The sequence below is a fragment of the Lutjanus erythropterus genome, chromosome 5 (assembly GCF_056507025.1).
Source record: "Lutjanus erythropterus isolate fLutEry1 chromosome 5, fLutEry1.hap2, whole genome shotgun sequence".
In the NCBI taxonomy this organism is placed as follows: domain Eukaryota; kingdom Metazoa; phylum Chordata; class Actinopteri; order Lutjaniformes; family Lutjanidae; genus Lutjanus; species Lutjanus erythropterus.
This window is the reverse complement of record NC_139321.1, coordinates 31,956,410-31,980,608: the sequence shown is the minus strand read 5'-3', so window position 1 is coordinate 31,980,608 and position 24,199 is coordinate 31,956,410. Positions and strand designations below refer to the sequence as shown.

At 39.7% G+C, this 24,199-nt stretch overlaps 1 protein-coding gene across 2 annotated transcripts in view; it reads left to right on the top strand.

Annotated features, from left to right (window-relative positions):
* slit3 (slit homolog 3 (Drosophila)) overlaps positions 1–24,199 on the top strand; it is a 361,584-nt gene that overhangs the window by 256,066 nt on the left and 81,319 nt on the right. For both annotated transcript variants that reach the window (XM_084719660.1, XM_084719661.1), the window contains 7 exons: positions 5,109–5,272; positions 7,814–7,958; positions 12,378–12,449; positions 13,962–14,033; positions 15,743–15,814; positions 20,954–21,097; positions 21,635–21,798. In XM_084719660.1, the coding sequence (XP_084575786.1) occupies positions 5,109–5,272; positions 7,814–7,958; positions 12,378–12,449; positions 13,962–14,033; positions 15,743–15,814; positions 20,954–21,097; positions 21,635–21,798 (833 nt within the window). The remainder of the gene's footprint in view (positions 1–5,108; positions 5,273–7,813; positions 7,959–12,377; positions 12,450–13,961; positions 14,034–15,742; positions 15,815–20,953; positions 21,098–21,634; positions 21,799–24,199) is intronic.

Here is a 24,199-nt window from a genome sequence, read left to right as displayed (position 1 = left end):
TTAATCTATGTGTTACAGCTGTTTTTTCCTGCTTTGCCTCAGGATTCCCCCCCTGCAGATGCTGCCTATGCAACTTGCTATATTTTAAAATATACCTGGCATACGTATGTCGCTTATAAGCTTTGGATATTGCTTTGAATTTTTTTTTTCATCACATGCAATAAAAAGTTTTACTAAGCACATTTATAGATCTGAATAGTAAGTTTTACAAACTTAAGATTAGCGCTGTGAGTGAATTTCTTCTTTTAAATATGCACAACAAATTAGCCCTTAGTTGAATAAAGTCAAAAAGGGTGTGTAGCTGGTTTTTGTACTTTTTATGCTTTATTAAGTTTTCTGTTTTACAGTGCACTGGGGTTGAATTCCAGCAAAACCAGCATGTACAGACTGGGATTTCCTCTCTGAATCACCAGTTTTAAAAGGCACTTGTGCGGTCTAACAGCCCTACTTAACATTCAGAAATGGTGATTTCCAAATACACAACCCATCAGAGTACAAGCAGGGTAACAGTCACAGAGTTCCATTTATCTTCTGCGGCCATTTTCTCTGTTCAACTTTTGAACAACAGCGTCCATCAACAGCCAATCACATGGCGGGGTTTCTATATTTCCTGCATACTGCTGCAACTCTAGTGGCAATTCGGCTCAAAATCAGCCTCTTAAAATTGGATTCCAGGCGGCAGCACAGCCACACAGCATTGCCAGCAGATTGAGTGCAGACTTACCAATATCCAATATCTTTTAATCAGAAGCCCTCGTCTGCTTCTGTTTTCTGTCAACACTGAGTGACTGTCTCCTCTGATTTCCTCATTTGTCCTCCTCCTCCTTGTTATGTGTGCATCCCATTTCGCATTTCTTCCCTGTCTCTCCCTCCTTATTTTTTGCACTTTCCTCACTTAGTCCACTCTCTCCTCTCTTTCCAGCCTCTGCTGTCATGAATTCGATGTTTTCGCCATCATCACACTCTTTTCTTTGTGATGTCCTTCCTCCTATCAGCTCTTTTTGCTTCCTTTCCCTCTCAGTTTTATTCATCTGACTTATTCTGTCCTCTTGTGTTCCCTTTTCTCCCCCTCTTCTTCTTTCCCCTCTTCATTTTTGTCCCTCTCCCCTCTCTCCCCAGTGTCTCAGTCCACCCTCCCCCTCTTTGTCCTCTCTCCCTACCTCTTCCTCCACCTCCTCCTTGTTGCTGCCACCTCTGTATTAAATTTTGTGTCCGTTCTTTTTTGCCGCCCTCAGATCCCAGAATTGAATTTGCTGCTTTTATAAAAACGACTCATTCAATCAAATGTTTAGAGATGTCCCTGATTTGATTAGCGGGGGAAGTTGGAGAAGAGTGTGTGTGTGTGTGTGTATGTGTGTGGAAACTTCTTTCTAAATTAAATGCCTTACCTCTCCTGCTACCTTAAAGGAATAGTTTAGATTTTTTTGAAATGGTTTTGTACGCGCTACTTATCTGTGCTACCTACAGTAGATGGTGACAGGCACACCCCCAGTTTGGAGCAGCAGCAGGAGTATCGGTGTAGGAAGCTAAGCAATGTACTGCTGTTACATACACAAAATGTCGTTCTCTCCAAAGCTCCAAAGCCAAACTCCTTTGGCAAAAACAGTAATTTTACCCCACAGACCATGAGAATCGCTGGTCTACCTCTGCCTCGATCAGTTAGTTTGTGTGTCCTGTTGTGTTGGTTAGATCAGATTCACCGAAGTCACACGGTAACAAAAACAAACTAACCAATCAAGGCAGCAGTGGACCAGCAACTGCCATGTTCTGTGATGTAAAAACAATGCTTTTGGCAGTGGAGTTTGGTTGGTTTGAGGAGAGTGAAATTTAGCTTATACATCAGCAATTTCCCATGAGAAAATACTGTCTGGTGGCAAGGTACTGTGATGAAAATATTCTAAATATAATGTAATGTCACTTAAAATGTGTTTTGCTGCCGACCCTGTCCACAATACGTTGCTTAGGTCCCTATACTTGTACTCCCGCTACTTCTCCAAACTGTTGCTGTGCAGACTGTCATCTATTGTTGGTCATTCTAACAAGAGATCCAAACAATCCCTCTGATGTGCCTTTATTGTACAGTTGTTTTTACATATGCTTGGTTCCACTTTTTTCTCCAATTCTTTCTCTTTCCACTCATCTATCTCTCTCTCTTTTCCTTCCTTCTTTCCCTCTCTTTTTCTACACTATCCATTTTTTCTGTTAGCAGTAATGATATCACCTCATGGTGTCTCTCATTCAGAAACTTGAACCAGTGAAAATTAGAACTCCCACTACTTCTGTCTGTGTGTGTGGGGGGGGTGGGGGGTGTTTGTGTGTGTGATTCACTGTGCTAAAGATGTGCCCGGTAGCCCTCTGAAGCAAATAAACACACATATAGTACATACCAAACACACACACATTCACAGAAACACCAGTGCCCCTGGTCACCCGCAACCAATAAGCCCAAAAAACGCTATCACAGACTTACAGCTACACACACACACACACACAAACACAGCACTCTTCTCCATACCCCCTGCCTCCTCCCATTCTCCCCTGTGTTTTAATCCTACTTGTCAGTAATTAAGGCTGAGCCGGGGGTGGGCTGGGACGTGGCTATCTCCAGGCGGGGGTTTGACTATAAACTGGATTTATAATGGGAGAGCGGTATTAAAACCCACTGCCCCCGCTGCTAGCATCAATGAGCCCATCTCTGTTCCATAACAGGATTTGTCCTCTGCTTTATTACAAAGGGAGGCCTGTCTTCTGAAAGGCTAGATATCCCGGCTGGCATATAATACGCTGACAAGACATTCTGCTGTTCATCCGCCCTCCTTCTCTTCATCTCTCCCTCTCTCAGTCTCTCCTGAGGTGTCAGATCCAGCCAGTGAAGCCCGTAGAGAGTCTGAGCTCTCTGAAACATCACCTGATGCGTTCAGCAGTACCTTTTAATTAATGCCACAACTGAAATATGAAAGGGATATTAGTGTGAAAATGTTACTTAGAAAGCGTCTTGTGTAAAAATGAGACTCATGATTATCGTTACATTAGATTACTTTAATTTAGGTGAGCCTTTTATCCAAGGTGATTTATGATAAGTGCATTCAAGTATGGAGATACAACCAAAAATATGCAAGAATCATCAAAGTTCATCAACTTCATCAAATAAGCTGAACTGCTTAGTGTTAGAAACAATAAGAGATAGAGAAAGAGTTCTTTTGTTTTGGATTTTTCATGTACAGTGTTAACAGATGAGTTTTGTGAGGAGTTTCTGCTGATGTCAGAGGGTTGGAAATGGTAGCTCATCCTCCCTTGTAGCGAGTGAGCAACAAGCCAATTTATGGAAGAACACAGTGGTAAAGTTTGACCATGTCCTAGATGCAAGATGGGACTTTTCAGCACGGTATTATCATTTCATTTAAGTGGACGGTTGCAGTGTCACAAAATGTAATGCAAAGTGTAGCATAATGCACAATTTACAAAAACATCTCAATAAGTAAAAAAAATGAGATTTGTCTCCAACCTATTTCATTAGAGATCAACTGAATTTTGTTTTCGTCTCTCACATGGTGTGAAAATTACAGTTTTGAATGAAGAAAATCCAGCATTAGTGTCTCTTTCCAGTTACTCAGGATGCAGTTGAGTTCTTTCTTTCCAAATAAATAGTCCCAATGGAAGCTTTTGAATTGTCCCCAGCAAAAGGGACACTGACTCCTAAAAAAAGTTGCTGTTGAGCAGTGTTTCTGTAGAATGTTTTTCAACCTGGTGGTACGCACCAAATAAACAGGAAGCGCACGGGATGGCACACCAACGCGGTCAGCTTCAGTCAGATGGTGCAGCAGACAGTCTGCAATTTACATCCGCGTTCAATTTTTGTTCCCTTAATATATTCAAGATTTCAAACAAAGTGATCACAAAAAGATAAGCTGCATTTGTCACATGACAAAACAGCGCATCATGAACACTGTGTGCATGAGTCATTGCTGCACTTTATCTTCCATGACTTGGAGAAAAATTTCACCCCGGCATCATGATATGAAAATTTTGCCACACGCAACGAGATTCAGTTATAGCAGAAATGTGAACTTAACACATTTTCTTTTGTTTTCAGATTAGATGAAAGTTACCATGGGTAGTTGGAACAAGCTGCCTCAATCCTTTCAATCATTTATTTCTGGCATTGAATAAAAACATTTTATTTTTTGCTGGGGGTTTCCATTGTTCTGTACAGGAAAACACCGCGTTGAGTTTTCAATGCATTGGCCACCACACACAAAAACCTCATTCACCTCTGTGGTACTGGAGAGGAGGAAAGTCAGTGTAGATATCTGTAAACATGGGCATGTAAAAGAGGCAGAGGCATGTGGGAAAATATGCATTTCTGTAATCTTCGTGAACTGAACTTTTAAACCATTTTCATCTTGTGGTTAAGAGGTTCGCAGATCTAACACACATCTCACGTAATCACAATATTTCATGTCACTGAGCGAGCCACTATGAAATCCAAAACACTCCAAAGAAATAATCTCAATTTATTTATTTTCTCCTCTTGCTCATATTTTCATTCTATTTGTCGCTTCATATTAATTTTTCTCTTTTTCACTTTCATTCTTTGTGTCCACACTGTTCGTGTGCGGATCTCACCTTTCCAGAATTATAATCTTCTTCCTTCTCACCCCTGTCTCTGTCTCGCTTTCCTGCTGCTCTGTCCCTGTTGTTCTGTCTTTCTGAATAGCTTGTGATTTAGCCGAATGTGTCCTCCCTCTAAAGGGAGTCATATTGTCACAGACCTTGGGGAAATGAGAGCTGAGGATATTACTCTGTGTTTGTGTGTGAGTCCTGTTTGTTTGTGTGGTTCACCTAAGCAACAGCTTCATGATTCGGGCCAAGGATGTAAGCTGTGTGAGAGATAGAAGCTATTTGAATGCAGACCCAAATACATTTGCTCTTACTGTGCTGATGTGCTCTGTTTGAGAGACTTTTTACCCCAAAACATTTCAGACAGAATAATTATGAGTTTGTTGTGTTGTTTTTTCTTGTCTTGTGTCTCATTTTGAACTGATACCAGTATTTGATTGCACACAATTTCCTAAAAATGATAATCTGTTTTCCTCCATCTGTCTCAGGCGTCTGCACTCCAACAACCTCCACTGTGACTGTCACCTGTCCTGGCTCTCTGATTGGCTCAGAGCCAGGCGGGGCTTGGCTCCCTTCACTCAGTGCATGGCCCCCGCCCACATGAGAGGTCTCAATGTCCCAGATGTGCAGAAGAAGGATTTTGTCTGCAATGGTGAGCTCACATAAAGACACATATACTTGACATTCAACTGACACACTGATACCATTTAACAACAAGACTAACCTTATAAATGATTTATAAATAGGCTATTCATTAGGTTGTACACACTATAAATTGTTCTTCTTGTTCCTGTTAAATACTCAATTCTGATTGGTCAATTGCAGTATTCTAAGGTCTGTTGTTTATTGATCGCAGACCATCACTATGAAGAACAAAATGTTGCTATAGACACAGTTATGATCATAGATGCTGGAGGAACAATAAAATCATTTTGAATCAATATTTGGTGTCAAACTATTGATTTATTGTGTTAAGTAACCATGTATTAAGCAGGATAACATGTAGTGCAACGTTCATTATTGTGAAATAAAGCCCTGCATCACCCCATCTAGATTTATTTCACAATAATAACCTCCTCACTGTACATTATCCCCTTACTTAATAAGCTGTTAAAACACATTACATAAAAATGGCAACAGTTAACAAATCGTCAGCAAAAATGTATCAGTACTCCTGGGCTCTGATCCCAGGGGGGCACAGGGGAGCGTCCACCCCGAAATCTTAAAAAACAATTGTCCACTTTCTATATGTCTCAGCTCGTAGTAAAAGGTTGCATAATAAACAGAAGTGGCTATGCAGCAGTTCTGCTGTTCTCCCCATGTTATAATGAGATCTGCACACTTGTCTGTACCCTTGGGCCTCAGATGCCATTGCTTGCATAGCTTACTTTGTCTTCTCCATCAGCCAGCATGTATACCTATCAACTTGATCGGATATTTGTTTATAAGCTACCTGAATTTAACCACTGTCAGAATCTTTTAAATGTCAAAAAGTTTCATTTAGTATCAAATCAACACCAGTAACAGAACTGATTTCTAGTCCCTGTTGAGTCAGCGAACAACTTGCTTGCTAACGTTAATGCTTTTTAGAAGTTGTGAGATTTCCCAAACTGAATAAATACCTCTCATACAAAGACAACACTGCTTTGTTTGCTCAGCTTTGCTGTAACTAAGATATCTGGGAAAAAGTATTTGTCCATGGACAGATTTATCTACTATGTCCTCAAACTTAACATGAATTTCTAAGCTAGTAGCACTTGTCAGACTCACCAGCACAGCTAATGGACGATGCTGAACAGAATTTTTGAGCGATCCAAATATTTCTAATAACTCCAGAGCATTGTAAAATCTAAAAGTCAAAATATATTGAAGAGAGACAGATTTCCAAAATTCAAAGAAATAACCTAACAAGAGGTCAGAGTCTATGGAGGCCAGCTGTGGTGTCTGCGGTGATTTATTTTCAGGCACTCCCTCCTCTGGTAGGAGGGGCGAATACATGCATTATTTATGCTTATTATCACAGGACATGATGATGTAACTCTCTCTTATGTGAAAGTTTCATTTTTTTTTTTTAAATTGCCCCTGGAATAAAACCCATGAAGATATTTTTGGCACCAGTTTTGGCTCCACGTCAACTCCATCAAGCTGACACATGAGCTACACCACTTCAAGAGTGAAATCGAGCATCTAAAGTTATGTCTTCACTTTAAAATTGACACGGAATCGACCCACATCTATTCAGCAACAGCGATAAAAACATGACATACAGGGCAGATTCAAGTGGAAGCAGTTGTGCTGTTGTGACTCTTTGATGTAGAGGTATACAATGCAGAGAATGTAATAAAGGCCATTATTACAGGCGGCATTGTTATCAACTCCAGACAGCTCAGCATTGAGTTGATAGAACTGAAAGAATTACACCATGTAGAGCGCGTAATCAGCTAAAAGGCCAGTATAAGAGCAGTGCTGTTATCAGCTGTACGATAGTATAGGCCCTGTTTATAGGTGTCTGATTCAGCTCTCTGTGCTAATAGACTGTCAGCCTGTGCTCTCTTTATTAGCCTTTAGTCTCGTCTTTTCTGCCTACATCCTCCTCTTACTGCTCTTGTCTTCATCCCTGTCCCATATTGGAGGTATCAATAACACACCTATCTTTCTCTTGTTCTTTCTTTACTTTCTCCAGCCTCTCTTTTCCCCCCATCATCTCTATTTTGTCAACATCTATCTCATTTTCATGTTCCTGTCTCTCGCCTCATTTGTCTACCCTTCTATCTCACCTAATACTCATATCTAACAATATTTTTTTGCGTACAGACTGTGGCCAGATGATGTTTAGTACCAATATTCAGTTTAAATTGCAATTTCTTCCTGTTTCATACGAAAAGTTGGCACTTTATTCCTGGCAGGGTGTAAATTCTTCCGAAACAACATGGATATCATCATGGGGCACTAAAACACCCTGAAGCTGCTGACACTAATCCCATTGAGAGAAGCTGTGATAAAATATAGAAAATCATCATAAAGAATTTCAGGAATAAAACAGAAGCTAAAATTTGATTGCAAGATTTATAAAGTCTAGCTGCAGGCGTGGAGGAATTCCCTTTTCTCCTCTTCATATTTGGAAGCAGACCAAAGAAAGTGAGCTCATATTCAGCATCTGTATATTTTATCATCTGCATGTCGCTGTCCACAGGTCCAGCACAGACAGAGTCGAGGACTTGTGTCCCTCAGGTAGCCGTGTGTCCACTCAGCTGCAGCTGCAACAACAACATAGTGGACTGTCGCCGTAAAGGTCTGACTGAAATACCAGCCAATCTCCCTGAGGGCATCGTGGAAATGTAAGATGGCTTTATTTTACTTCAATGTTGTATGTTTTCAACATGTGTGCCACGTGTGGCATCAACTGACATGATCATGAAAAGAATTTTCCGTAGTAGTGATGTTTCTTGGTATTCCTACAGTCATCGGACACTTTTTACAATGATGATAATATGGTCGACATCTTTACATAAAAATTTGTCAGCTTTGACTGAGTTTGTGCATGAAGCGTGAAACAGAGTCTCAAACCTCAGCCTGCTGTTGCATCCTGCCAGCTCGGAGACACAACAGCTTGATCCTGTGGTGGAACAGGTCTCTCTGTGTGGCACAACAGTCACTGGTTTCCCGTCGCTTGGCTAGACTGAATCCCATTTCGTCAGTTTCATTTTCATGACCGGTAATTACCCAGGAGCAGCCTTAAATCTGAGCTGACGCATGGCTCTTGTCAACGAACTCCTCCACTTTTCTTGGTAGTCTGCAGCAGTGCATTCAGCTGATGTGATCTGATCACATCCTCTATTTTCTCTGCCTTGTTGCATCACATTATTTGCATTTGGACAACAAAATCATGTAACAATTTGCCTTTTTTCTCATTCTTTTTATATACTGAACACAAGATGTGTTGTTATTATACTGGTTAGGGTTGGGCAGAATACAGTAATCCAATATATTCACACAGGTGTGTGTGTGCCGCCACCTCCCACCTGACTTTCAGCCTGGAGACGTGTGTTTTTTTTTCCCCAGGAGACTCTCGTTTTTCAATGTCTTCTCCCAGTTTCCTCTCAGGGTCACAGTTCTCTCTTTTGTTTCCTGATTTGTGAAAGTTTTTCATTTTTTTCCCTTTTCATTATCACAACCTGTTTTGTCACTGGCACTCTGCAGCTCTGACATCCTGGAAGGAATTCCAGTTTCTTATGAAAAGTATTAAGGAAAAGGTCACATTTTTAAAATGTAAATAAAGAAAATACTCTCACAAAATATCATACACCCATTTCCCTTATTGAACAGAAAAATACAACCATTCATCTTCTGAATTCAAGTTTTGCTCTTTTACGAACTAAAATGAGCTTTAATTATCTTATTAACTCCACAAGAGACACTTCATTCAGACTTGACAGAAAAACAAAAAAACTCACAGAAAACATCTTGGTCAGTCTTTCCTCTGTCCCAACAATCACCAGCTCTGGTTTGGTTTAAATAAATTCTGAATTCACCGTATTAAATGTGAAAATATTCTGGCTGTACAGCCTGTTTTTCTTGCACTTGTCCTTCAGTTAAGTGGGTGTGTACTGTGCATCGCTGAGTAGCGGCTCTGACTCTGCAGACCATTAAATAAGCAAAGTAAAATTCCAATCTCCGATAACCAATATTTCTGTCACCTAAACCCTAACAACATTATATATGCAAATGTGTTTAAAATCGTAGAGAGCTTGTCTATTTTTTATCATAAAATGTAGGAATAACCATTTCAAAATTTTTTATAAGCAACAATGCAAAGTAATGAATGAAAAGTAAACATATAATAATCCAAACACACACATACACACATGCTGTCATACACTTATTTAGACCCTTTGATTCACCATGATAAACTAAATCACACACCTGCTGTGTCACACTGTGAGTTTTGCAGTGGAATCCTGTTTTAGATTGCAGCAAAACTCTTTCTTTTTCAAACACTTTGCCTCCTCTTTCTTTCTTCCTCCTCCTCTCTGTCTCTTAGACACATATTTAAACACACACACACACACTCACACACACACGCCACAGTGGGACGTGTTTGATATCCGTATTGATCGTTGTACCCTGTTTGTTTGTACGGAGGACAGCTGGTTGATTGCTCTGTGAGTAAGGAAGCAATTCTCCCCCGCAACGCTACACCAATACCGCTATACCTCCCCAGCATAAGTAATAGATTCACACTCACATACACACCAACGCACACGCATATATGCATACACACCAGTTTTGTTTGCGCAAACAAAGTACATACTTTTACACGCACACACACACATATTCTGACATTCTGAGAGGGTCAAACGCACACACATGCATAGCAATTGAGCCACAGGCACCAAAACATGTCTGATGAAATCTTTAGGACACACATACACACATGCACACACACACACACACACACACACACACACACACACACACAGAATTAGCATTGGATCCATTATAATAAATGTTGTTGCTGCAGCCAGAAACAATAGAGTATAATAGGATGATGTATTGTCAGTCCTCCAATAGGGACAAAGTCATCTTTCTGCATGCTGGTGGCAAGAATCACTGCCAAATGTGTGTGTGTGCACGCGCGTGTGTATGAATGCAATAGTGCACTTCCAAGTGTGTGTTTTAATCTGTCTCTTCAAGTCAAATATATTCATAAAGCAATTTAACAAAACAGGTTTGTCTCAAGGCGTTTAACTTCATTAGAACGTCAGCAGAGGCGTGTTTGAGTGAGCTCTTAAGAGTGTGTGCATGTGTGTGCGCACACACTGTGCAGCCCATTGTGAACATGCTCACTTGCCAAACCCATCTCCTATTTCAGTTGTCATTTAATCGCCACCTCACCTTATAGATTTTTTATATTGCCTCTCAAAATGTCTTCCCTTTAATACATCCTCTGATATTGAGCCTCTAAGTGTCTTTGCCTCAACCTTGTTTTAAAGCCCCCAGATATAATTTGTTAGCTGTTGTGACTGCAGATTGTCTTTGTCAGTATCTGTACATCCTTGATTTATTTTGACCCCTAAGTAGAAATAAGGTATTGTTGCTTGCCAGGGGGCGTGAGGTCTGGCAATTTAGAGAGGGACATGAGCCAAGAAACAGGCACCTGTAAGTGTTGTGTTGCATTCAAAGCCAGGAGCACGTAAGCATTTCATTTTAAAAACATAGTTACAGGGCAGCAGACACAAGTTGGTGCAATAAATCCAACCAAATTGCCTTTAATCCCAGTAAATGTGATCAAAACTTGGCTTTGAGTCCAAATATATTTGCTGTTTTAGGCTGTGAAGTGACTTACAAGATAGATAGATAGATAGATAGATAGATAGATAGATAGATAGATAGATAGATAGATAGATGTCAAGGGATAGGAGGAGAGAAAGGAAAAGAGAGGGATGAGAGTGGAGGTCAAGAGCAAGACAGGGTGGGGGCTGAAGAGGAGGAGGAGAGGAAGAAGAAGGGTGGATTAGTTCCCATTTATCATTCTGACAGCTGACCCTGTGGCTGGCCTTGGGACCTCACCGCATCCTCCTCTTTTCTGATTTTTCCTCCCCTCTCCCCAGTTGTCCACACTTTTCCAGGCCTCTGATTCCTCGGTTGTTGTCCTGATTCCCCACTCCCTTTTTATGATTTCTCTTCTCACCTTTTGTCCTTTCCCTTTTCATCTTTTCTTTCTCTCCAATTTTCTGCTACATGCCTATGACTTTTTTATTCTCTCCTCATCTCCTCCTCTGAGTCCTTTCCTTTCCTGCTTCCTTTCCACCTTTTCACCACAGCAACAAGGACACGAGAAGAATACATGAGCTACAGAGATGAATGTATTGCTTACACCATCAGGAGAGCAGGAACTAAACTACAGCACATTTCCCCAAATGTGGGCTTTGTGCCTGGTTCTGATGGCTCCCCACATGATAATAGAGTAATACTACCAGTATGGTGTAATGAGTCTGCAGTCTTCCAGAGAAAGAGATGCAATAAATTCCCTTTGGCCCTTAGCCTGAAAATGTTGAGGAATCTAATGTGTTCATAAATAAAAGTCTAACGTTGTGGCTCCATCAAAGAAATTTGTGAAAGATTTAAATAGAAAAATATGAGAAATTATGATTGGAAAATGCAAATTGTTAATGTCCCGCTGCCAGTTACAGTTAAAACAATTGCCCCGTGTGCAAACTGTGCACTAAAACCTGTATTTCACTGCAGTTGAGTGACAGCATGTTTGATATAACCGGTTGTCATGCTCCTGAACACTTTGGCCAGAGTCTCACTAAGCAAACAGGAACTGTGGTCAGCAGCAGTCCAGGTTTTGGTTGGTCCCATGTAAGCTCATTACCGCTGAGCTGCAAAATTCAACCCAACATTTCACACTGAGTGACCTTGACCAGCCCCTGCTGCAAAAGCACCGACCAGCCCACAGAAATATTGTGTAGATGTTGATTGGAACAGTCACCTTCTGAACTTTTTGGGCACTTGTGCTTGGCTGAGGTTGTGGGGCGTATAGGACTTCATGATCTCCGTCCTTGGTGAAGTTAAACACTGAAAGGAAAGAAAATTAACTATAATCTTATGCATGACATGCTGTTTTTCAAGTTGTGTGCAGATGTTCTCATTGTATGTCGTAAGGATAATGTTCTTTTTGATTTTTTGAAGGGATTGTTAAATATCATCTAATTTCCTCTTCTCTCACTCCCTCCTTTCTCTCTCTCTTGCAGTCGTTTGGAGCAGAACTTGATTAAAAGTGTCCCTGCAGGAGCCTTTTCTGCCTATAAGAAGCTCAAAAGGATGTAAGTCTGTCTGCAAACACACTCTCAAACACACACACATTCATGACCATGTATGCCTATGCATTCACACAAGCTGGCAAGCATACAAGCATGCACTGATATGCATGAACATGACTTATCTCACAGTAAGAGCTTTAAGATCTTGTTTTACTGGAATGACACATGGATGCATTAGTTTAAGTCAGCTACAACAACTGTATCATTTGCATAACAATGAGTAATAGTTTCATGTGAATTCAAGCCATCGCAGATGAGTTGTCCAAAGCATCACCAGCAGACCAGCAAAGTTTTTCCTGATCTATTTTTCCGTCAACACAATGCATACGATTGTGGCATGAACACGACAATGTGTATACGGCGTGTGACAAAGAAAGGGAAAGGAAAAAAGAGTGCTGGTCGTGGCGCTCAGAGCAGACAGGTGTTGGCGATCAGAGCAGAGGGATTAAAGTTTCACTGTGAAGTTGTCTAGTGGCAGTAAATGTTCAATATCCCCACAAATAAACACAGCAAGGTTTGTCTTGCTTCCCAGTTACTGGGTAAAATGAAGGGAGAATCTGTGCGATTGAACTGGAGCAGAGTGAACTACTCACTGGCTCTGGAGCACACTCTGCGCCACCTAGGTTATAAAATGCAGATATATATATATATATTAAGTGGGTTTTTACTGGATTCCAGTCTGGCATTTGTGCAATTGAGACAGAGAGTAAGAATTGAAATAATAAATTCTGCAGCAACTTTGACAAAGTATGGATTTAAATGGACAGGATCTTCACTTTCTTGTATTTTTTTTTTAAATAAAGCATTTAACTCAATAACAGAAAAATGTTTGAATCTAGAATTTAAATTAACAGACTTATAATCAGTTACTGATGTCTATAATATTTTCAGATTGCGAGTTATAGTGCTGTAGTCAAAAAGAAGGGTATATATCTCATCTGAAGTCCAAATCAGCCTGCACACACACACACACACACTCTCACAGTTCATCTCTTCTTGTCTCTTTCACACACACCCACAGACATAAAGCTCATTGGTGAAAAATGTCCTTATCATGCAAATTCCTGAAAATGCCATACTTGCAGACTTGTGCAAGGTTGTAAGGTTATCCACCCACCCACCCGACCACGCACACACATCCACACACGCGCTCACAGGCAGAGACACACAGATAGAGTTTTAACCTCCACAGAAGTGTTAAATAATATATCTTACAGCGGTGGAGGTGAATGACATGAACTGCACTTAACATGCCACCACTTCCTATTCCTCCCTCCCTCTCTGCTGTCGCTTCTCTTCTTCCCCTCACTCTGTCCATCACTCTCTATCTCACTTACTTACATATTCAGCCGGTCTTACTTTTTTTCCTCCTCCTGTCCCCTTGCCTTGACCTCTGCTGATGTATTCTCTCATGATCATTTGTCAGACAGTTCTAGGACATTCACATAGCATGAACCCCATTACTGTGTATTACAGTAATGCACTTATCTCCTCTCTCTCTGTCTCTCTCCCCAGTGATTTGAGTAAGAACCAGATTTCTGACATTGCTGCCGATGCTTTCAGCGGCCTTCGCTCACTCACCTCACTGTAAGTATGACACACATACATGCAAACGCACACACACACACACATCCAGACAGGAAAGTAATTGCATTTCCAGACATTTAGCAAATAAAAATGTTGTCACTGTCGATGTTGACAACTGGACCACAATGCTGCAGTGTGTGCGTGCGCGTACTGTATGTGTGTCTTTGTGTTTGCTGGCGTGTGTGTAATCACTGAGGGTGAATGCGATAAGAACATGAAGGACAGTTTAATTTGAATCAATCTGGAGCATGAAAATGAGACAGACAGACAGACAAGAAGGAGCAGACAAGGTGAACTCCACTGGGTGTTAAAAAACGAACACACACACGCAACACACAGGCAAGTCAGTTGAACCAGAATGTCACTGAGAGGCACGACCCCTGCAGTCAAGGCCAGCTGAGGCGTGATGTAGCAAAATATAAAACTGCTCAAGTGAATTAAATGGTTGCAACTGCAACTGGAAGCACATCTTAAATATTATTTTAGTTTTTGACAATCAGAAGAGATAAATGGTCTAATGGTGTGCTTATGCTTAGTGAGAAAAATGACTCTGCTGTGCATGTTTTTATAATCTGACAAAAAAAAATTAACAATTGCGCCATGCTGGAGACAATTTTGGCTCTTTGATTATAACACTTACTCAGTTCTTGTCCCTAAAATATTTTTTCCAACTCGGTGAGCATGATGTCTTTTTCTTGCCAAGCAGTTATATTTAGTGGAGCTACATTTTTAGTGGAATTTAATGGAAGATGTGCTGGTCAAGGGCAAAAGAAATAACAAAGGACATCTTGACTGAGAGCATGGTTCTTCAACAGAGGGCCTGAGACCCCTCAGGGGTCCTCAGAGTTACTGCAGGGTGTCCCCCAAATTATTGATGTTTTTTTTTCTTCAAAAATTAAATATGTCTGACAGCACATATTAACATACAATCAACATAGCAAAGACAGATCCATGACCACAAAATAGTTTTTATCATAGTTATTATATAGGTATCATAGTTTATAGTTTTTTAATTTATCATCTGGCTTAGAGTATTAATTTTAATGATTTGTGTTAAAATCTGTCTTCCATCTATCGATCATTTTTTGTTTTCTCTTTTTTCTTTTGTTGAATGATTTCCATCACATCTTAACTTTAAACTTAAATTGCCTCTGATTTACCTGAAAAATGCATTTCCCGAAAACTGTAAAGAGAACTTTTTTTTCTTTGCTAATGTAAAACTGAAATCTTGGAGACAGAGATGGTTTTCACAGGACAGCATCTAAAGCATGATTAATTCTTGATTTATACACTGTTTTCATCTTCATATCACAGTTATTTTCATGACATACAGACAAATGTTTGTGCAAAACCATATTTGCCACAAGAACATGAAAGCATGACTGCACTAAATAAGATAGAGGGCTGCAGAAGGTGACTGTGAAGGATACTGCTTAATTCTTCAAAACAGCATCTTCGTATCCTGGAAAAAGACCTGAAGTATCACCTTCTTATTCTTTGTAATCTGTTCCTCATACCAGTGACCAGAAAATTAAAATAAAAATGTCCCAAAAGTACACTTTAATAGGATAAAATACCATAAGACGCCACAACTTGCAGAGCCTTTAAGTGTGCTCACAGCCAGCTTAAGACCACATAAGTCTCACTATGTAAGGACAGCCTTGTGTACACTGTAACTAACATTATGTTGTTTTGTCTGTCCTGTCCAGGGTTTTATATGGCAACAAGATCACAGAGCTGCCCAAGGGATTGTTTGATGGACTGGTTTCCCTGCAGCTACTGTAAGTACTGTCTGTGCAGTCTATTGTTATGTGTGTACCTCTGTGTATGTGTGTGGTCTCCCCAGAAAACAATGAAATACATTATTCAGTAAACAAAAGAATATCACAATTAAACGTGGGGTGAACTACAAGGGGAAGAAAGGGGAAGTGTGGATTTCCAACAGTCTCGTATAGCATTTTGTTCAGCTACACGTTCTTTTAGAAAATGCAAAATCCAATGAGCATGTGAAATGTAAAATAAAGAAGAGCCTGCACATGCAAAGGGTCTTATTGCAGGTGATTCAACAGCAAGGGTTACAGCTGCTGTGTTTTTCAACCAGTGTTTGGGAAAACATGAAAAACTGGAATGGAAAAGTACTAGTAAGAGTCAGAAGTTATGAGCATCCTTCAAAATGTGCCATGCTGGATTCAGCCTTAACTCTCGCTCGATGGCCCGTGGCCACGAAAAGTTACTCTGTGGGTGAAGCTAAAACTGTTCACCGCACCACCTCAGCTCCACTAATGTAGACAGAGGTGTGCGTCTTTGCCTCCTTTCTCCACAAATCAACTCAGCTCTTTGGTTTTGCTGACGTCGAGCATTGGGTTGTTTTCTGTGCACCATTCTGCAAGATTGTTGATTTCCTTTTGATACGAAGTCTCATTGTGGCCAGTGCTTAAAAATATTAGCCTGTATCTCTGCCAGACTTTACCTGCAGTGTCCCCTAATCTTACCATCATAATTGCTCCAACTGGAGCATCATAATAATAAGTAGGTTTGGCTGTACTTGTGTTTAGTGTTGTACTTAATCTTCCCTGATTAAGATGATTTGGTGACTTAACATCAGGAAGTCGTATCTACGGTGCCATGATCGCAAGTAGGGCCAATGTTATAGGCCCTTATTGCTTCAATATAAAGTACTGTATGGTGGTAATTTTATGAGGAAGAGCAAATCTTGCTAATCATCACCACAGCACAGTGGCACAGCTATAGTAGAATCCCCTCTTCATGCATTACCCCTCCATCTGTCGTGCACTGTGTGTGTGAGTCTTTCTTAAATGATCAACATGGACTAAACTGGTGCACTGTAATAAAAACTGTAATCTCCCATAGTTCTTCTAACGTTTAGTGTCTACTAGGAGGAGAAAACTATTAATTCTGAATAATTTCTCATGGGCACAGGTTCAAGCTGCAGCAGTGGTTCAGCATGCAGTAAAAATCCTGTCTCCTATAACGGCTACATCAGTACTATATGTGGCATATGGTCCTTGCAAAATGCCGCAGTCCACTGCAGAAACAGCTAATGTTCTGGGCTTTTCCATCGTAAAGTGAAGCGAAGCAAAGAGAATGAGGATGAGTGAATCTAACCCACAAACACCTTTTACGGGCTTAGGTGGATCATTGGGATGCATGGTGCATAGTGAGACACAGAGAGGAAGAAAGGGGGAGGGAGGGCGGATGGATGGATAGATAAATTAATGGATGGAGACAGAGAGGTGGAAGAAAGACATACGGAAGAGGACAGATATAGAGAAACATATACATGCAGGTATGATTAGAAAAGAAATTGTGTGTTTTAATGTGTAATGTGACACAATTAACATTTAGCGTTCCCTGATTGGAGAAACATTTCTCTCAGACCTTGTCATGATGCTGCCGTCATTAAACCTTAAACAGTGAATGGTTTATATTTGTTTATACATGCTTCTGTTCCCTTAATAGGATAATCCATGACTATTTCTGGGCATTTGTGATGGCTTCAGTCAGTGAATAAATAAAGTACTGAATGACTAGTTAATATTCATGTCTTGCCACATCATTGGTCAATCCCACAAAGACAGTGCCTGCGGGTGTTAGCACTTGCTCAGCAGACGTAGGGAGGGAATATGTCTTCGGATATTTCAACCCTGACAGAGGAAAATCTAAAAAAAAAAGTCTGTCAGTTTGCTGGAAATTTTGAGACGCCGTCATTCTCCCTTCTTGTGCGATAATTATAGATTATATATAAACTTTCACAGGTGAATCAAGGAGCATGTCAGCCTGCGATGACAAAGATGTGTTTATTGCTTGGTATAGCTACCGGTCTGCTGTTTATATTGTCAGCGCTGCTTTGTTTTACTGGTGCAGTTTCAAGTAATTAGTTCCCCCGTGAGCTGCCTAATGAGGCGTGAATATGTCGCAGAGCAGCATGTGTGTGCGTGTGTCTGCCTGTTAGTGCGCGTGTGTCCATGTAGAAGTGGGTTATGACGGTACAGGCACTCGTTAGGATGACTTGAGAAGATTAGGCCGAGCTGCTGCAACAAGCACTGACTTAGTCACCCGTCAGACAATAAAGAAAGGTGGAAAATAGTGGAGTGAGAGAGGGACAAAGAAACACAGAATGAAAGAAAAGATGGTCGCACTTTATTTTACAGTAGGCTAATAAGATGTAACAACCATACTTTGTATCACATAAGACAAAAGCTGGAAATAATACCTTCCTTATTACACACTCATTACACTTAATTAGAGGGTAATTTGGGAAACATTACAGCAGAGCTGTACTGTAAACTAAAGTGTATTATTTCCCACTGTTAGACCCTTATTAGATTTTCTTTAAATAAATAAATTGAGGTAGAGACCTCATCTAGTATGTAGCCAATTAAAACTATTTTTTTTAAAAAAGCTCAGACACAAAGAAACACCAGTGATTAACTTACATAAGCGGCAATAAGAAGTCAAAAACAATAAAAGCTACAATAAAACTTTAACAATAAATAAAAGGGTTTAAAGTTTAAGGTGTGTGAATCAGCTAAAACGGAATATCGAAAGTAAAATGTGATTCAATTAAAGATTTAAATTGCCCTACAGACAAAAATTAGGAAAGCTTTAAATTAAAATTCTGCATGTTTCACCATGTTGCAGGTGCACAATATGAAAAACTGGGTTTTCCAGATTCAGTAAGAGTAGCCGGCACCTGCAGTGTAATCCAATGACTTTACCACTTTCTCAGTTTGATCAGAGCCAACAGTAGAAGAAAGCATTGAAGTGATGTAAGGAGGTAAAAGGCCAATAAGAGATTTATACATAACTAAAACCCAGTGTCTTTCACACCTTACAGAGACAGGGCCAGACTAACCTCAGCATACAGGTCACAGTGATGGGTATTATAATTATCTCCATTAATAAATCTTAAAGCAGTTTGATAGTCAGAGGGCTTAAGAGTCATAGCTGAGGGATGTATAAGATATCATCATTGTAAAATACTGATTTAAAAAAGTTCCTTAATAGGCATCTTTCTACAATGCAGGGGAAAAGGAACCAATTTTATTCCATAGGGCAGTCACCAGCTTTGATTTAAAAGTTAACTTTTCATCTATCCAAATAGTAAGACACTTATATTCTGTCACTCTTTTAATATTTATACCATTGCTGGTGGAGATGATGAGGTTGTCATAGTTTTATATGTCATATTTTTAATTCTGATGAACAACATCAATTTAGTCAGAAATATTTTATGATTATTAAGTGCAACTTGTAGAGATGCAGTGTCAGAGGGAATTAACAGCAAAGTGTGCATCATTTGCAGTACAATACGAAACTATGTCATCTGCATAAACAGGACTATTGCACCCAGTCACAGTCAAAGTAATATCATCTATGTAAAGGATAAACAGAAGGGACCCAGGAGTAAAGCTTGTGAGACACCTTTTGCTATTTGCACAAATTCAGATTTAATGTTTCCAATAGCCACACACTGCTGTCTGTCCCTGAGGTAACTCTGAAACCAATTAGAAGCCATATCATCAAATGCAAGTACAACGTCTTTTGTAAGAGCAATACATGATCTTAGTGGGTAATTTGGGGCACATTACAACTGTAAACTGAAGTGTTTACAGTTTTCCCACTGTTAGACCTTTATTCGACTTTATTAGGGGGTCATTTGGAACACATCACAGCAAACGTACTGTAAACTGAAGTGTATTACATCCCGCTATTAGACCCTTATTAGAAAATCACGTTTTTTTACCTCCCCATTAAAAAACAATATGTGAATCAGAGTTACCAAGTAAAAGCCACCATTATAGAGGTAAAGGAATATTTTCTCTATGGGTGACTCTGCTGTAGACTTATTGTAATACTGTAGGCAGATAATGTGACTATTTGTGATTATGATGTGATTAAAGAAGTAAAACTGGACTTGGCAAAACTGCAAATTGCACAGGACCAGCTGAACAAGGTGTGTGTCAAGTAGCAAATATGTGATTTCTCATTAGTTTACTGTACAGTTCTGTTATAACGTGCCTGATTACCCAAATTAGGGTCTAATAAATGGTTTAATACTGTCTAATAATTAACATATTATTTCTAGTTTTTGTCTAATTTGATTCTAAGTACAGCTTGTTATGTCTTATTATTGTTCTTTAAAATTAAGTTCAACTAAAACAACAGAAGGAGAAGGAGTGTTTGTGTGATAAAAGAAAAAAAAAGAAAGTACAGGCAAAAAGCTGTCAACTTGGCTATATTACCTAATGAAGAGCAGGTATGAAAGGACAGACAGATGGAGGAAAGGGTGGAGGTGCAAACCCTTCCTGTCATTTAACTAATCCCTCTATCACATTTCTCATTTCCCTTTCTCTCTCGCTCCTCCATTTCAGCTGTCAGCCCCCTTTCACTTAATTGTATATCTGTGTCACTCCGAGTTAAATTGTTGCCTGTCCCTTCACTGTCTCACTCCATTATTTCCTCCATTCCATCTCCATCCCTCCTTCTTTTCTTCCTTTTCCCCTCACCATCTGTCTCTTCCATCAAAACAAGATATTACACTCCCTCCCAATAGTACATATTCCCTTCCTGCTCCAGAAGAAGAAGAAGTGAAAATATATAAAACCGCAATTTTCAGATTTATGTGTCATGGCCAGAAAAAATATAATCATGACTGTGTAGAGAGGGTTGGAGAGGATATAGGGACGGACAGGGGAAGAAATAGTGAGGAGAAGAAGACGACAGGGGAGAAAAGTTGTGGTTTTGCAGTGGAGATGCATCTGAGGAAAATAAATTATCTCATTAACCGTTCATGTGTTTATCTTTTGTTTTTGCAGTGCACAGAGATAATAAAGCTAAATAAGTAAAACAAACACAGATAAATAACAAATGCTGAATGGTTCTTCCGTGTGTTTCAGGCTGCTGAACGCCAACAAAATTAACTGTTTGAGAGTCAACACCTTCCAAGACCTGCAGAACCTCAACCTGCTGTCGCTGTACGACAACAAACTGCAAACAATCAGCAAAGGACTGTTCGCCCCTCTGCGCTCCATCAAGACTCTGTAAGTATAGCTTGACTTCGAAGATTTTTTCATGGACCCACACACTGAAAATTGACCCAGTGTGGAGTCAATACAGCACTGACCTTAGTAACAATGGGATGTTTTGACAGAGTGTTATTTTAAAATTGCTGTTGAGTTACTGGATCAGACAACCCTTTTGTTGGGTGATTTTCTAACCATTGGTACTGGGTAAAATAAACCCAGTAAGTGCCATATTGATCCCATACTGGGAGTTTTAACACAGTATTTTTACGCTAGCGGGTATATTAACTAGCGCTGCAGTGATTAGTCAATTAATTGATTATTCAATCAACACAAAATTGAATCTGCGACCATTTCAATAATCAAGTGACCCTTACTAAGTCCCACACCTTTTTGTACCACACACGAACAGTAATGTAAAGGCTTTGATGAGTTTTGGTTGAATCCGGAATATTTTCTATCAGTCAGCAATGACGGGAGTCACGAAAAGGTTGCTAAGCGATATTAAAAAACATCATAACTGAGGCAACTGTCTCCTCTCTCTCTCTGTCTCAGTCATCTGGCCCAGAATCCCTTTATGTGTGACTGCCACCTGAAGTGGCTGGCAGACTACCTGTTTGACAACCCCATTGAGACCAGTGGAGCCCGCTGCAGCCACCCCAGAAGGCTGGCTAACAAACGCATCAGCCAGGTTAAAGGCAAGAAGTTCAGGTGCACAGGTAGGAGATGAGTTCACACAGACACACCTACAGTACAACACCCACAGACAAACATGCAGGCAGTCACGTCTGAAAGTTAATAAATGTCAGGATGCACAGATAAAACATTATAATGAACACATGTTGGTTTATGTGTGCAATTAGAAACTCGTATGAGTTTACTAGAACATTGACACAAGTATTCACAAAGTGTCTATCTGTCTCTGTGGTACTCTAGTGTTGTGTTACTGTTATTTCCTTTGATATGAGCCATGGGTCTCACTAATTACAACACAGACCAATTCAGTATACTGCAACAGCACAATAACCAACTCAGCTGGGACTGCCCATAGACTGTGATCGCCCACTTGTGTGAGCGTGTGAATGAGTGTGTGTCTGTGTATGTGTGTATGACTGTACACACTCAACATCCTCAGTGCCTCTCTGCAGTGTCTCTTCATGTTGTTTACTCTGTCTTAAATATAATGCCTTTTATGGATCACTGGAAAATGATTTTTTTTTTTTTTTTTCAAATCCCCCTACAGACATTTTACAAACTATTTGAATTGTGCAAGTGTGCAACTGTGGTGGAAAGAAAATAGTTGGTTTACAATGCAGCATTGACTTTTGTCAACCGTATTAGTTTAGGCAGTTTTGGCTACTTTTAGCTAATTATCTTTGATGAGCAGCAGCAGTAGCCTAATATCAGACTGAATCGACTCTTTCTAATTCTTACCCTTTTTCAGTCTGTGTTCCAAAAACAGTCTTGATACTTCGGTCAACTTACCCCTCTCCTGTTTTCTGTACCCATGGTATGTGCTAGGCTCGTCTATGTTGAAAAGAAAACCAAAGATGTTGCTGGGGGACCTGGGAAAGCAACATATAGTCACATCTAACGTTAGCCAGAGTTAGAAAAATGCAAGCTAACAAGCTACCGTATATAAATCAATTATTAGCTTGCTTGTTAGCTATGTTTTACAAACATAAACTAGCTAGTTAGCTACTGTTTTGCTAACATTAGCCAATTTAAGATAGGATAAGGGGAAAACTTCTGTGTTGGTTTAACAGTGAGCAACACGAAGTAACACAGTGTTTTAGTGGTGTTATCAAGTAGTCACCTTCTATTGAAGATGTTTTGCTGTCTTAGGAGCTATTTTACAGAAACCTCCTAAAATGCAGATCCAGAACTGTTTGGTAACCATAGTAATTATAATATATATATATATAATAATATATAATTAGGACCTGATTTAGAAAAAAAACCACAAATGAACAGTCCCAAACCTTTCCTAACTTAAGATAACCTATACATCTCAACTTAAAACTCTCCTAACTTTGGGATAAGTGTTAAGCTGTCCTAACTATCATTTTTCCAAATGTAGTAGTAGCTAACTTACTAACTAACTAGCTAGCCATAGCGTTCCCTAACAGTAGCTAACTGTAGTGTTAAGAGTTGTGTTAGGTAACAGTCGGTAGCGTTCTCTAACAGTAGGGTAGTGTTAGCTGATAATGGTAGCTAATGTTACTATTAGCAAACAGTAGCTAACGTTATTGTTAGCTAATAGTAGCCAACAATAATGTTTAATCTATATGGCTGTTTTTTAAATTGCTTTTATAAAATGGATGGCAGATACATTGCCTGCTATCTTAGCCCATTCTCTTCCTTTTATCTCCCAAATTAATGTTATTGGAAATTTCCCAAAAAGAACATTTTTGGATTTCTCTAAAGATGTCACCATCATGTTACTAACTCATCTGCCTTGAAGTTAGGTGCCCACTGTTGTTTTTGCTCTTTGTTTTTTTTTTGTTTTTTTTTGTATGTTTTGTATGTTGTATATTTCAGTGCATATTTTACTATAAATGACAACAAAGTTGTTTAGCTCTGTGAGATAAGAAAAATAGTGCCAGTTTCTGAGTAACACACATAAAAGCTGATAAGCAATGTTGGAGGTAGTATTTAGGAATGATAATGTTGGATTCCTATAGTTAATTAGGATGTGCTTCTGTAATACCAAATTGAGAAAAAAAAGTCCTATCTTAGACTCTTCCTATATCCTAAAGATAGGAACTTGCTGTAACAAGCTCCCTGAAACCTCAAGAAAAAAATATTACAGCAGGCCTATAATTATGAAACAGAAAAGCACACAGAATATTTGAAAATATATCAGTGTCCTTAAAGAAACATGCCTGTTACAGTAGGCTGACTATTTGGTGAATTTCACCCGTCCTCTTCTCTAAAGTGGTGTGTTCCAGCCTAAACTGGGCACACAATAAATAGCATAACCAATACTATTAATGGTGGAGGCTTTTATCCAAAGTGCTTTGCAGTACCATGAGCACATGTGGTACATTTTTAGCATGGCAGGTCTCAGTGGTAAGCAAACCCTTGATGTTAGTGCTCTGCCCATGGAGCTGAACAAGA